This window comes from Microtus ochrogaster, chromosome 21 (genome assembly GCF_000317375.1).
Source record: "Microtus ochrogaster isolate Prairie Vole_2 chromosome 21, MicOch1.0, whole genome shotgun sequence".
NCBI lineage: Eukaryota > Metazoa > Chordata > Mammalia > Rodentia > Cricetidae > Microtus > Microtus ochrogaster.
Genome location: NC_022022.1, coordinates 7,068,382 through 7,081,455, shown reverse-complemented (window position 1 = coordinate 7,081,455; position 13,074 = coordinate 7,068,382). Strand labels below are relative to the sequence as shown.

General features: G+C 47.5%; 1 protein-coding gene across 1 annotated transcript in view; it reads right to left on the bottom strand.

Annotated features, from left to right (window-relative positions):
- Tbx15 (T-box 15) overlaps positions 1 to 12,666 on the bottom strand; it is a 106,487-nt gene extending 93,821 nt beyond the window's left edge. The window contains exon 1 of the mRNA XM_005357091.2: positions 12,462 to 12,666. Coding sequence (XP_005357148.1) covers positions 12,462 to 12,666 — 205 coding nt within the window. The remainder of the gene's footprint in view (positions 1 to 12,461) is intronic.
- Positions 12,667 to 13,074: the final 408 nt, after the last annotated feature.

Here is a 13,074-nt window from a genome sequence, read left to right as displayed (position 1 = left end):
AAGGAGGAGGGGAGGGAGGGAGGGAGGGAGGGAAGGAAGGAAGGAAGGAAGGAAGGAAGGAAGGAAGGAAGGAAGGAAGGAAGGAGAACACAGTGTGAAGGCTGACCATGTCTCATTCCAGAGATCATGACTTAGAAACCCCACTGACCCTTCTGCCACTGCCCTCTAGAGTGGGTACCATTATAGCCACCTGAAGACAGAAGGGACTAACAACAACAAAAGCACAGAGACCTAAAATGTAAATAAGCCCTTACTACGATTAATGATCTGTTTGGGGTATAGCAGGCAGCGAGGTCAGAATGCTTTCCCCAAGCAGTCAAGAATCATCTCCAGAGAGTAGTGAGCAAGGATGCTGGCAGTCGACACAGTAAGGTTCAGAATCTAGGTTAGGGTAAACTGGAGTTGTATGGTTGTAGCTATGATATTTAATCATTTGAGCCTTAATTTCCTGGTCTGCACAATGGAGAAAGAATTCTCTTTCTCTGAGGTGTAAGTGTAGCAAGTGAGTGATTAAGGCCTCAATAGGTTCTTGAGTGTTTAGAAGCACTTGCTGCTCTTGCAGAGGATCTGGGTTCCATTCGCAGCACACGCATGAGCCACACACGACCCCTTGTAACTCCAGCTCTGGGAAATCTGATACTCTTTTCTGGTCTCTGGGGGCACCTGCATACATGCATGCACACACACACACACACACACACACACACACACACACAAACTTATAAAAAATATTTAGAGAGAATGAACAAACCGTCTGACTTGAAAAGACTTTCAAAGACCTGACTTGTCTGCAGTGCCAGGGCCTGAGAGCTTGTCGTGAAAGGTCCTAGGCTGCCTGAAAAGACTCAGAAAGGCTTCACTCCTCTGTCCCTCTTCCTCAGAGAAGCTGCCTTCTCCCTTCACTGCCAGGGAACAAGATAGGAAGAAGGTTTAGGGTGCCACAACATTAAAAACGAAAAGAGCAAATTGTGAGCTTCTAACATCTGGAAGCAAGAAAAACAGGCAAAAGGGGCAATCAGATGTGGGTCCAACCTGGGCCCCCACTGCTTCTCTTTTAAAAGATCCCCAAGCTCTTTCCCCCTCACACTCGCAGATTTTCCTTTAAGCTAAGCTCGCAGTACTGGAGACATGGGTCAGCATTTAAAAGTGCTGGCTGCCCTCCCAGAGGTCTAGGGTTTGAAACCCAGTGCCCACAAAGTAGCTCACAACTGCCTGTAAATCTGGTTCCAGGTGATCCAATGGGCTCTTCTGGCCTCCATGGGCTCTGCACACATGTGGTGCACAGACATACATGCAGGCAAAACACCCGTACACATAAAATAAAAGTAAATGAATCTCTAAGTGATCCCTTCAACTTATCCCTTAACCCCTTCCTCACCACCTCTTCCTCCTCCACCTCTCCTCTCTTCTCTCCCCCCCCCGCCCCACCCCTCACACACCTGTCCTACCTCTAATTTCTTAACCAAATAGCACAGTAATCCTAAACTACTGTGCCCTCAACTAGTTATTGCAGCCCTGGGGTTCCGTCAGAGTCTGTTTTTACAAAGAAATAGTCAGTCTTCCGATTTCCTGTCAAGCCAGGGTTAACCATCTAAAACCTCTGGGCTGCAGATAGACACTAGCCAGAGAGCTCTAGTGTTCATCTGTCTCTCTGCCTCCAGACATACTGCTCCGCCCCAGGAATGGAGGTCTTAGAAGAGCCGGTAAGTTTGAGTGGTGCAGTCCAGTCGTATCTCCCAGCTACCCACCATTCCCTCCTGCTGCAGGGCAGCATGGATCTCCATGAACATCTTCACTTTCTCCCTTTGAACTCATCGGCTTCTGGATTTTTCTCTCAGTGGATTACTGAGTAGCTCAGTTCTACTTACGTAATTTACCATATATACTCGGACCCTGTGCTGCTTCCAATCATAGGCTATAAATGGGTGAGGAACCCGCTCTTACAAAAGAAAATTAAGGAAATGCACCCTGTCTGCTTGTAGATTACAATGTTCAGCCATTGCCAACTCATGTGGAAAGAATGGCAGACGCTGTGATACATCTTTTCTTCCTGTATGTGTTCTGTCTCAGCTGATCCTAGTAACAACCATCGGATGACCACATTTATTGCTGCTGTTCCACGGATGCACACACTCGTGTCAAAGGACATTAAGGGGCCCATACAATTAAGAAGTGTTAGAACCAGAGCTCTAAAGCTAGCAATGTGACCCCAAGCATCTGAGCTTAGAACCAGGATCCTGCGTAACTGATGCAGTCACTACACCAGAAATAATAACACAGGGCTGGAGAGATGGCTCAGCAGTTAAGAGCACTGACTGCTCTTCCAGAGGACCCAGGTTCAATCCCTAGCAACCACATGGTGACTCACGACCTTGAATGATGAGCTCTGATGCCCTCTCTGGCGTGCAGGTGTACAAGCAGACAGAGCTCTCTTTTTTTTGGTTTTTCGAGACAGGGTTTCTCTGTGGCTTTGGAGCCTGTCCTGGAACTAGCTCTTGTAAACCAGGCTGGTCTCGAACTCACAGAGATCCGCCTGCCTCTGCCTCCCGAGTGCCGGGATTAAAGGTGTGCACCACCACCGCCGACAGAGCTCTTGTATACATAAATAAATTGTCTCTTTTTTAAAAAAGAAATAACACAGTAAGAGTAACTCTGTTTTCATATATGTACTTGCTGCATATAAATAATTAGAAAGTGTGTCTGTGTGTGTATATATATGTATGTGTATATATGTGGGTATGTATATATGTGTGTATATATGTATATATACATAAAATTTTAAATATCAGCACAATAGCTGACACGTTACACATCCAATGAATGCTGCTATTTATTATCATTGTATTGGGCTATGATTATCATTGTAATTTTATCATTTCCGAAATGCTAATCTCTCAAAAATAAAACAAAAAACAAAAGCAATGAAATCAAGGCCCTTCTCCTTTAGCAATTTCTAGAACAGTAATGGGTCAAGGGGAAGTAATAAAATTTGCATATCCCAGGATTATAGGAGTGCAAACAGAGTCTGTGCAAAATGAGGTCCTAGACAAGGGTGGGAAGCCAGCCCTCGGGTGCAGACATCTGCAAGGAAGAGGGATCTCCCCAGGCTGCTAGGTGTGTGCTGGGCCCGGTTTCTGCCACTGAGCCTGCCCTCAAGTTCAGCGGCTATGAATAGAGGTCTTGAATGCTAAGCCGTCTTCTGATCTATCTTGTTGACAAGCCTTTTGCCTGTTACTAAGTCACCCTTTTAGCATTCTTACATCCCTGCCAGATCAAGATCTCAGCTTAGCAGGCGAGACATGGAACAGAGTTACTAGCGCTCTCGGGCAGGCTCAAGCAGTGTCAGCGGGCAAGCCATTTCCCCCATTTCGATTCACCAGTGATGCACTGCTTTTCTCAGTCTTTATTTTTCAGATCCTTAGTTTTTATGATTGTTTCTGGGAAGTGAATGATACATCGTCAAAGCACGAAGAGTTCGTGTTTCTTTTCCATTCACCAGTGCCCTAGAGCCCTTGCTGGACTTTTTCATTTAGGCATCAAACACGCAGGACTGGAAATCACCGATCTCTGATTTCTGAACATGTGATATTAATATAATATAATTTCAAGAGCTGCATGAAAGCACCTAATTTTAGCTCTAAATGTTTTTGACCTTAGCTGCAACGTTCCACAAGTGCAGTAAAATTTCTCTCATTCCAGTGGAGTAAAGGGCAGGTCAAGTATTGGCCAAGGTGCATTAGGAGAAAGTGTTAATATTCAAAACAAAAGCTAACCGGGGGGCTGTGGAATCTTGAAGCTAAATGGGCTTCATGTTTCATTTGAAACTGGCTCTCTCATCTCACAAGCCAGAAACCGAGGCCTCACTAGCCGCTATGAAACAGTTTTAAAACTTTCTTTCAACATTAATGTGTCTGCTTTTATACCATATTTCACCATTAATACCAAAGCCAGCACTAGAATTTAAGCCTCCTGCTTTAAGTGGGTCCCACCTTCTTCCTACTGAAACACAGGGACATAGAATGGAATATGGAGACTGTGTGTAAGGCTTTTGCAGAGTCACAAACAACACCCTTACTTGGGTTTCTGAACCCTCTGGTCCTTTTGTCTTCGATCCATATTGCTCCACCATCTTCCCTATACCTCTAAATTTCAAAGTAAACCTTTTCCCCCCTCTAAATGCTTTATAAACACAACCCTTCGGGCTGTCCCGTTAACAACATCAACAAAAACCAATCAAAAAGATTCTGAGTTGAAAAATGTTGAATTCGGGGAAAGTATCGCTATGTACACAGTTACCAGTTCAAAATGCTCTGCCCCTTCCCACGGAGAAGACCAGTTGTGTTTTTTAGGACACAGTCAAGCTAAAAAACTCTAGGCTTAGGTCCAGGCCATGCGGGTCAACTTTGTAAAGTTGAGGAGGTTCTCTTTTAAGGAAGTCACTACTTCTGTGTGCACCATCTTCCCAAGAACAGCTCAAGGACAATCATTTTCAGGCCCCTCTGTCCGCAGGGGGCGACGCAGGGTCCTGAAAGGAGTCTACCGTAGGCAGGCAACATAACCAACAATATGCTTTTCTTCCTTTTTAACAGACTGGCTACAATATTTACTGACCCTAGAATCACCCATTTGGAAATGGTTAAGGATTAAAAGTTCTTCAGGCCGAGGGACTCGTGGTTTCTAATTGCTAATGTTTGAAGTCAGTTTGATTCCTCGGAAATTTGTTCAGCCTGATGAAAGCAAAACTCAAACTCCCCTCAGGGCGTGAGGTGTAAGATCTTTGGGTTCCGTTGTTTTTCTTTCGTTGTTTGGGGGGAGTCTGATTGTTTTTGAGGGATGGCTTCTCCCAAGCCTTCCCGGGTTACCCGAGAGCCCTCTCACTTCTCCAGTACGTAATTAGAGAGACAATGCGCAAGACCCATCTCTGGAGACCGGACTCAGGACTCCACAGTTTCAAAGACTCAGAGCTGCTCCCCCTTACCCTACCCTCCATCCCCCACACCCGGTGCCTGTTGCCCCGGCCCGTCAGGCCAGGATGGGAGCTCAGCCGGCCCAGAGATGTGCAGGGGTCTCCCGCGCGATCTCCAACTCTCTGCACCGCCCGGCCGATCGCGACTGGGCCGGTGTGACCTGACCAACGCGGCCACTGCACGCTTGTGAAGGTCACCCGAACTACGGATTCACCGGGAAGGATCCAATCCAGTTCCTTCCCTGGTGAAATGTCAGCTGAAATTCCTTGAGAGGCTCGAAAGACTGCCATTTTCCCAGTGACAGGGAGGCTGGGGCGTCGACAAGAGGCGCGAGAAAGCAGAGAGCAAGATTAACTGTCCCCATTCATAGGTGAGGTCTTTTCCTTATGCTGGGGGGGGCGGGGGGGAGGGTGGACAGGGAACAGCAGAGAAAGCCGCAGGCTACGCAATTCAGGAAACGTGTCTAGTTACTATACAGACCGCTCCCGGGCTCCCACTAACATAAGGACCACTGAGGACGCGTTTATTTTCAGGTTTTTGTTTCTTGTTTTGTTTTGTTTTGTTTTGGAGACAGTGTCTCACTATGCAGCTCTGGCTGGCCAGAACTCTTAAAGATCATGCTGACCTTGAGCTCATATAGGTTCGACTGCCTCTGCTTCCTGATTACTGGGATGGAAAAGGAATATCCCCATGCTGATAGATCCAGGAGTTTATGCGCTTGCTCGGTCTCTTACAGTTTCATTCTATAAAGTATGAGGCAGTTTTTGTCACCCATCTTATCTAAACCTTTGCAACTATGTGGAGCTAAAGAGAGAGAAGGGAAGAAAGAGGAGAAGGAAAGAAAGAAGAGAAAGAAAGAAAAATAGAAGACAATTAGGGGATATATTTCTACATGTGTTTCATATGTTCCTAAATTAATTTTCGCAATTTGCAATGCTTATCTCAACTCTATAAAATATAATTATTATCTAGACTTCTCCTATTCCACTTACTTCCTACTTGGGTAGGGGGATGATATTACTGTTTAGAATTGAAAGTAACATTCTTGCCTACAAACTAAAACCAGCATTAGCCACAAAATTAAACGACTGAGGGAGAAAACTTGCTGCCAGCGCCTGATATTTAATCAACTTTATATAATTTCATTTTTCTGATATTTCTCCTAGAATTTGTTCAAAATCGTTAGGTGGGTCTAAGAAATAAATGAAAATAGTCCATATCTAGAAGTTTCAAATCTCAAATTCTCTAGACTTTAAAGTCTAGATAGATAAAATTGATTTAAAAAAACTTTTCTTTCTCAAATAATGTATTCCTAATCTTTTAAACTGGCTATAACCTAAACACTCACTCTCTCTCTCTCTCTCTCTCTCTCTCTCTCTCTCTCTCTCACACACACACACACACACACACACACACACGCACACACATGCGTGTGCACGCGTGCACATGCACATACACACTGAGGGGGGCAGAGAGAGAGGGGAACTTCTTTCCCTGAAATATCTGTATCCCACCATTCACGCATGTTTCTGAGGTTGGCTGTGGTCATAGAGTGCACAGGGTGCCATGGTTTTTGCATGCATAAACTTGTACTATTTCTTTTTTTACACCTTTACAAAGGCCAAAGCTGGATAGCAGTTTGTTTGTTCATTTGTTTTAATACAGCATCCATGTAGAGATTGCCTGTTTTCACTTCTGGTATCAAAAGCTTCTTAGCAGTATGTACTCAACAAAACACCCAGCCTCGACGCGAGGCCATTAGTGGTGCTGAATAAGCTTTGATTGGTCCTCTCTAGTTGCTTAGGTCCCCCACTTCTTCCATTTCACAGCAGGTCCTCCTCTCTAAGTCTCATTTTCCACCCGGATGCTTGGAGCAAGGGCCTCACTTAAATTAACTAATGATTATCTTTCCCCAAAGAAGTGTAAACAGACCTGATTTATAAATTTGCTAATTGCTGTTCCCGGTGCAGACCCGGGGAGTATCTCAATCATGTGCATATAAAAGTCCAGGCTTCCTAGAAACCAGAAAAGACAGAGTCAAAATCAACCCTGTGCATGAGAAGACCGAAGAGTTTTCACAGTCCACAATTGCCTGTTTTGCCCTTCTTTTGCAAAAGTCAAAACTTAAGTCTTAGGTGGGAGGGTGAGTTCGGGAATATGTAGTTGGCTTTTGAAAGCAAGAAAGAACCAGCTCCTTTCAAAACCCTTGTCAGAAGGATCTCTGCATTTCCAATACAGAGAAAGGAAAGTGACATACTTATACACACATTTTTAAAGTAACTCTATTTGTTCTAAGTATAAGAACAGAGTTCTACCGGGGTTCGTGATTAAAATCGCCAGAATTTGTCTCTCATATTGATATTGTAATCTTCTGCTAACAGACCGTCTGTGATGGATCTAGCATAGTTGGCGTTTTAGCGACAGCAATGAATGTCATCGGGTAGGTTTGAGCAAACAGCAATGAGGTCTTCTGCACCGGGCTGCATCTGTTTTGTCCTTTTCTCTGTGGCTGTCTAGTTCGACAGGTGCGGTTAAAGATGAAGGGTTTCTCTTAGGTTTGTGGCCCTATGCAAAGAAACTGTACGGAGAAAAAGGAAGTACACCTCTCCAATATTCTGAGTTGTCTTGGGTTGACCCTCAGATTAAGCGTTTTAGACCACTGTTCACTCGCTCCACACAGACCGTATGTATTAAAGATAGTTTACACTAACAATTTTCTTTCATAATTAAAATTTTACAGCTTTGGGGCTTATTGATACGAGGATACATGAGGTGTGAGAAAAACGTCATGGGGTGTATATCAGTTTAATTTCTGCCTGAATTCCAATCCAAGAAATTTCTTTCCTCCTCCCTACATTAACGTCACCCTATGAACTTTTCTTTATGGGAATTTCATCTACAAAATCAGTAAACCTAAAATGGCTAGCTGTAAACTCCAAAGCATTGCTCAACGAGAAATGTAAGAAACCCGGCGATGGAGAAGGGGGGGGGGGATAGAATTCAGAGTTTCAAAGCCCCTAGGTTGTGCGCGGATTTGCATAGGATGCCTTTGTCTGTCATCAGGTTTGTTCTGGACGCGGGACGTGGAGGGCGGGGGAGGGGAATGGGGGAGTCTGAGGTGCCCTGCGGCCCGTGGGCTAGAGGTGTTTGAATGAGCCCTCCGAACTCCGTGGAGGCATAGTGAAAGTGCTGTGCAGTCCTGAGCCTAGTTAGTGGACTACTGACTCGGTGGGGCTAACTGCTAAGGAATTAGCCGCAGCAAGGTTCACTGGACCGCCAGTCACAGGAAACTCTGGTCATCTAAATTTCCCCATTCCCTGGCCTCTCGGCGGTAGTCTAGCTGTTTACTGTTGTTATTTCTTTGGGACCGACTGAGTTAGGATTACTTTCCTACTACCCGCCACCCCCATGGTTTCTCCCACCGCTGGGATTTTACGTAGCGTCTGCAAAACCAATTCCCATTGCATAGGAGCGAATGATGAGACGCGCTCTCCTAGCCCCGCGCATGCACAGACCATAGTCAGTGTCTGACCCGCGTTCGGAAACGCACTTTTGGCCTTCATTCTCCAGTGAACCATCTCCAATCAATGACAAATTCGCTTCTTACCTCCTCCTTCGCTTCTTCACAAAAGATCACTTACCAAAGGGGGTAGCCTCTGAGGAAGACCGTATGGACGGCAAATTTCCAAGGCCCACTTAATTCCTTGTCTGGTGCCTACCGCACCCTGGATGCCCGCTTGTGTGTCAGGGGCAGCGCACTCAGTGCAGCACGGAGAAGTTACAGTCCTGTGGGCAGGCCCCTACCCCAGGCAGACCCTCAACAGCTGCGTAGGGTTCTTCACATCTTACCCCGGGCATCTAAACCCATCTTGGGTCTTGGCTGATGCTAGACATTAATATTCTTTGCGCTGACATCCAACTCATCCCTCTGTATCCGTTTCTTAAACGTCAGTGCGGAGTCACTTCCTCCCTTTCACCCCATTTCCCTATTGGGAATGGGGTGGGTAACGTCAGGATTGAAATCCCCGTTTTGTTCTGAGCGAACAAACAATACACTGGTAGATTAATGAATGTGACCAGTTAGTCTCAGTGCTAACTCGGAGGAAACTAGGAAGTGCTTGCTCTAGGGCAGCGGAGGTTCCTGCTTGGGCTTTTCCCTCGTCTAGTTTTGCCAGGGTTTGCGCGCGTAGGTGCAAACGAAAATGTTAAGAAAGTCTGCTTATGCACGAGTGTGCGGAGTGTCAATCCGCTTGTACCTGCCTGTACCTGCCCAGCCGCAAGGGATGCCACCTCCCTTAGGCCCGTAGACCCCGGGCTGGCCGCAAGGCCTTCGGCCTGCAGGCTGAAAAACGGGGAAATTCCTTCCCAGAAGGTTTGAATTATTTCGCTCCGCAGGAGACCGGGCCTTGGCCGCTCTCTGCTGAAGATTCGGGCGGGAAATGTCTAAGCCAGACGTAGGGGGGGTGGGGAAGAACCAGTTGAGCGTCGGAGGGGTCCGAGCACCGAGGGCGCCGCCGAGTGCCCGAAATACATTTTCAAGGCCGCAGCCACAGCAGCTGTTCAGCCGATCCTGGGTGAAAGTTTCCTCTGTTGAACTTAGCCAGAGGCCAGGGCCTTGAGACTCCCTCTAGCCGGTGGCCTCTACACCCTACGCCCCAGCGTCTTCTCCAAAAGACAGGGAGTGCGGGAGCGAGTGCCAACCGGAGACTAAGGCAGGAGTCTGAACAGAAGCCCCGCAGGCCTAGAGATTTGGGAGACTATGGGGCCTTGGTTGGAAGTTTTTGAAATAAATATTGCGTCCTCTGACCAGTGAGTTGCCTGCAGAGGGAAGGCCTTGACTGGCTGGTTACCCGCTGCTATAGGTTTGCGCCTCAGGCTTGGGGTGCTCAGGCACTAACTAAAGCCAACTTTGTGTCCAGACCCAGAAAGAAACTCTGGTTGTGAAAAAGCAAACGGCCGGCGACTCTCGGAATTAAAGTTTGCCTTACAGTTTAACTTTACCAGTTCAAGTTGTTTGAGGGTCCTGATGATTTCAGGTCGGGTAGGGCTGATCGAAAATAGTTGAATCGGTTCAAAGAGAAGATGGTGAGAACAACGAAGCTGGCTTCTTTGGCCCGATAAGTATTTGATCAGGCTCCAGGCCCGAGGCAATTTTGGTTTTATTTTGTATTTATTTCCTCCCTTTGCCTAGGACTAGCAACCAACACAGCAACCTCTCCCGCCCCAATCGAGAAAAGACAAATTATGGAACCCAGCAGGAGAAAGACACTGCTTTGAACAGGGTGGGTCAGTCGCCTAAGCAATTATTTCTCTATACATGTTTCTAAACGTGGCCTTTTGCGGGGTCAGGGTACTATACTGGAGGAGAAAACAAGACTACAAGGCCCCCAATTTCTGCTCACAATGTCTACAATTGGGTCCAGAGTGGGCAGCTATGACACCTGGGCTCAACGTGTCTCCACATCAAGGGGGCCTTTTTCCTGAAGGGTGATTTCTCACTCCAAGTCTAGAGAAGAAGACGCCTTTAATTAAGCCATTGCCAGAGCTCCAACCTGAGGGCCCTGTCTTCCCAAGGCCATGCTGGGATTTTGGATTCCCGGCTCCTGAAACCTTTCCCATAGAAACAGCTCCCTGTTTTCGAACTCCAATGTACCCTTTGCCTTTTTCAACAAGTGATAAAATAATGGGACAGATAAACTGAACTGTGTTTTGTAAGGTTCGCTCTATACTGCATCTTCGTCAGGCAGGGACTGTGGACTACTAAACAAACTTTTAGAGACTGGCTCCCCACGCTTACGCCTGTGTCTGGTATAGTCTCTTTTACGGATCCCCGCTCCTTGCTCGCCTCACTTCCGGCTAAGAAGGATGGCAGAAGGGGAAAGTTGTGAAACTATGCCCATGCTTTTGACCCCACATGTTGGCCCTTTTGAACAAAAGACCCTGACACACTTCCAGCAACCTAGATTCTCCCCCAGGGAAAAGCTCCTTTGACAAGACATCAGTCTTGCTAAGTAGAATAATTTCTCCCTTCTCCACTGTTGGGGAAATAAAATAAAAGTGACTCCCAAATCGAAAGTTGTCAGAAGGCCTGCAACATATTCCACTAACTGTACCGATGCCTTAGCGAAATTCTCAGAACAGATCATTTCGGAGAGGAAACGGGCTCTCGCGAAAGAAGGGACGCACATTAGCCATGCGTTCCATCCTATATTGCCCACGCAGAGGTCCGAGGGGACCTGTCCTCTCTCCCAAAGAGAGAAAGTCGTGAATGGACAAAATAAATCTCCTTTTAATTTTCTTTTCATTGACTAATAAAAATAATTCCCCAGCACTAACGCGAAATTCCGTAACGGGCTGCAAGAACACGGAGAATCTCTAAAGCTCTGTCTCCGCGGGTCCCAAGCTAATCGCGTTATTATTAGCCTCGGGAGCGTGGAAACTGAACTGTCAGAGCCGAAAGACAAAATGTAAGCGACAGCTGTCCCTCTTCGGGCTTTGGCCAGCTTTTAGGCCAGGATCTCCAAGCTCTCCAGCCTACTGGCTTCTCCCATCCCTGTGTGGGTGGTTGCCCTACTCCACCTCCCCTCCCCCAAGCCGTAGGAGCTGGGTCTGCTACTTCTGGATTTTAGCTGGTACACCTCCTGCACGGTTTTAGAAGTCTGGACTGAAACTACTATTTGCTCTCAAGCCGCTAAACCAAGTTGTGACTGCTGTGTTCGTGTGCTGTGAATACAGGATTCTGACAACAGCTGTTCCCCCAGGCCGGTTTGCACTGTTGAAATCTTGGCACTTAATAGAAAATGTGAGGCTGTTTTCCCCCAGCTAGGGTTTGTTAAAATACACACATTGACATCCGCCTTGAGTTTTAACTGTTACGTGTATATTGCATGTGTATGATACGGATAGATCCAAGACAAATTAGTTAAAACATTCACCCACCCAAATACAGAAATGAGGGCCCTGAATAAAGACCTAAGTTTCAGGATATAGCGTCTAATATGTGTCCAGTGAGACAGAAATACAGTTATTCTCCGCCATCTAAATCTTAGTTGGGAGAGAAACTAAATGAGAAAAAAGGAGCATTTCCCACGACCACAGTAAGGGTTTCACAGGCCAGCACCCGGGAGCTCTCAGAAGCAAGTCTCAAATCAACTGGGTTCTTTCTCCAGTGTCTTTGACTGCGCTCTTCCGAACCCAGGGACCCTTAGCCCTTCAGAGTGGGCGCCTCAAAATGCTGCTTGTTCTCTGCTACAAGAGAAGGTAACGAATGTAAGAAGGCCTGCTTGAAATCGGCTATTAGAATGCAAGGCTCGGGCCAGCCCCCCAAATTGGTTCCGGCGAATTTAGGGAGGCTCAAGTTATTTATGCCAAGAAAAAGAAACCCACGTCGGAGCGAGGCAGGGAGTCAGCGGGCCGGGCCTCTCTCCACACGCGGGCATATCATTTGGTATTCCTTCTCCACCCGCTTCCCCTAGTCCGATCTCACACACTCACCCGGGTGGGGCTCCAGGCCGTGGGTTGCCGGGTCGTCTGTGTCTCCGAGTGGGCCTGCGGGACTCAGCGCCTCCATGGACAGGTCCAGCCCTTTCTCCTCCCAGTCTCGCAGCTTCCGCTTTTTATTTGAGCCGATCAAGGCTTCAACGGAGAAGGCATGTGCTCTGGAGCTCAGGGCGACTGCAGATCTTCTCCTTTCACTCATTTTAGCCGCCCGCACTCGGGTCCCCTCTCGCCCGCGCTCTACTGAGCTGGCAGCCCAGCGGCCGCACGCTCGGAGCGCCTGCCGGGCCCGGCCCTGAAGAGGCGGCGGCGCCGCGGCCGAAGCTGGGGCGGCGGCTCCGCGGGTGATCTGCGCCCTCCCTCCGTGTCCTCCCCCGCCCTCGACTGCCGGATCAGACCGGTGCCCCCAGCTACCCCAGATTCTAGGAACGAGCGCCAGGAACGCCGCCCGCTCGCTGCATGAGCGCTGAGTCCAGTTTCCCACCCACCCGGGCAGGCGCTCACAAGCCTTGCAGACTGAATTTCATCTTTCTTTCTTTTTTTTCTTTTTCTTTCTTTCTGTCTTTTTTAAAAAAATTCTCTCCTCCCTTTTTCTTTTTCTCCTCCCTCT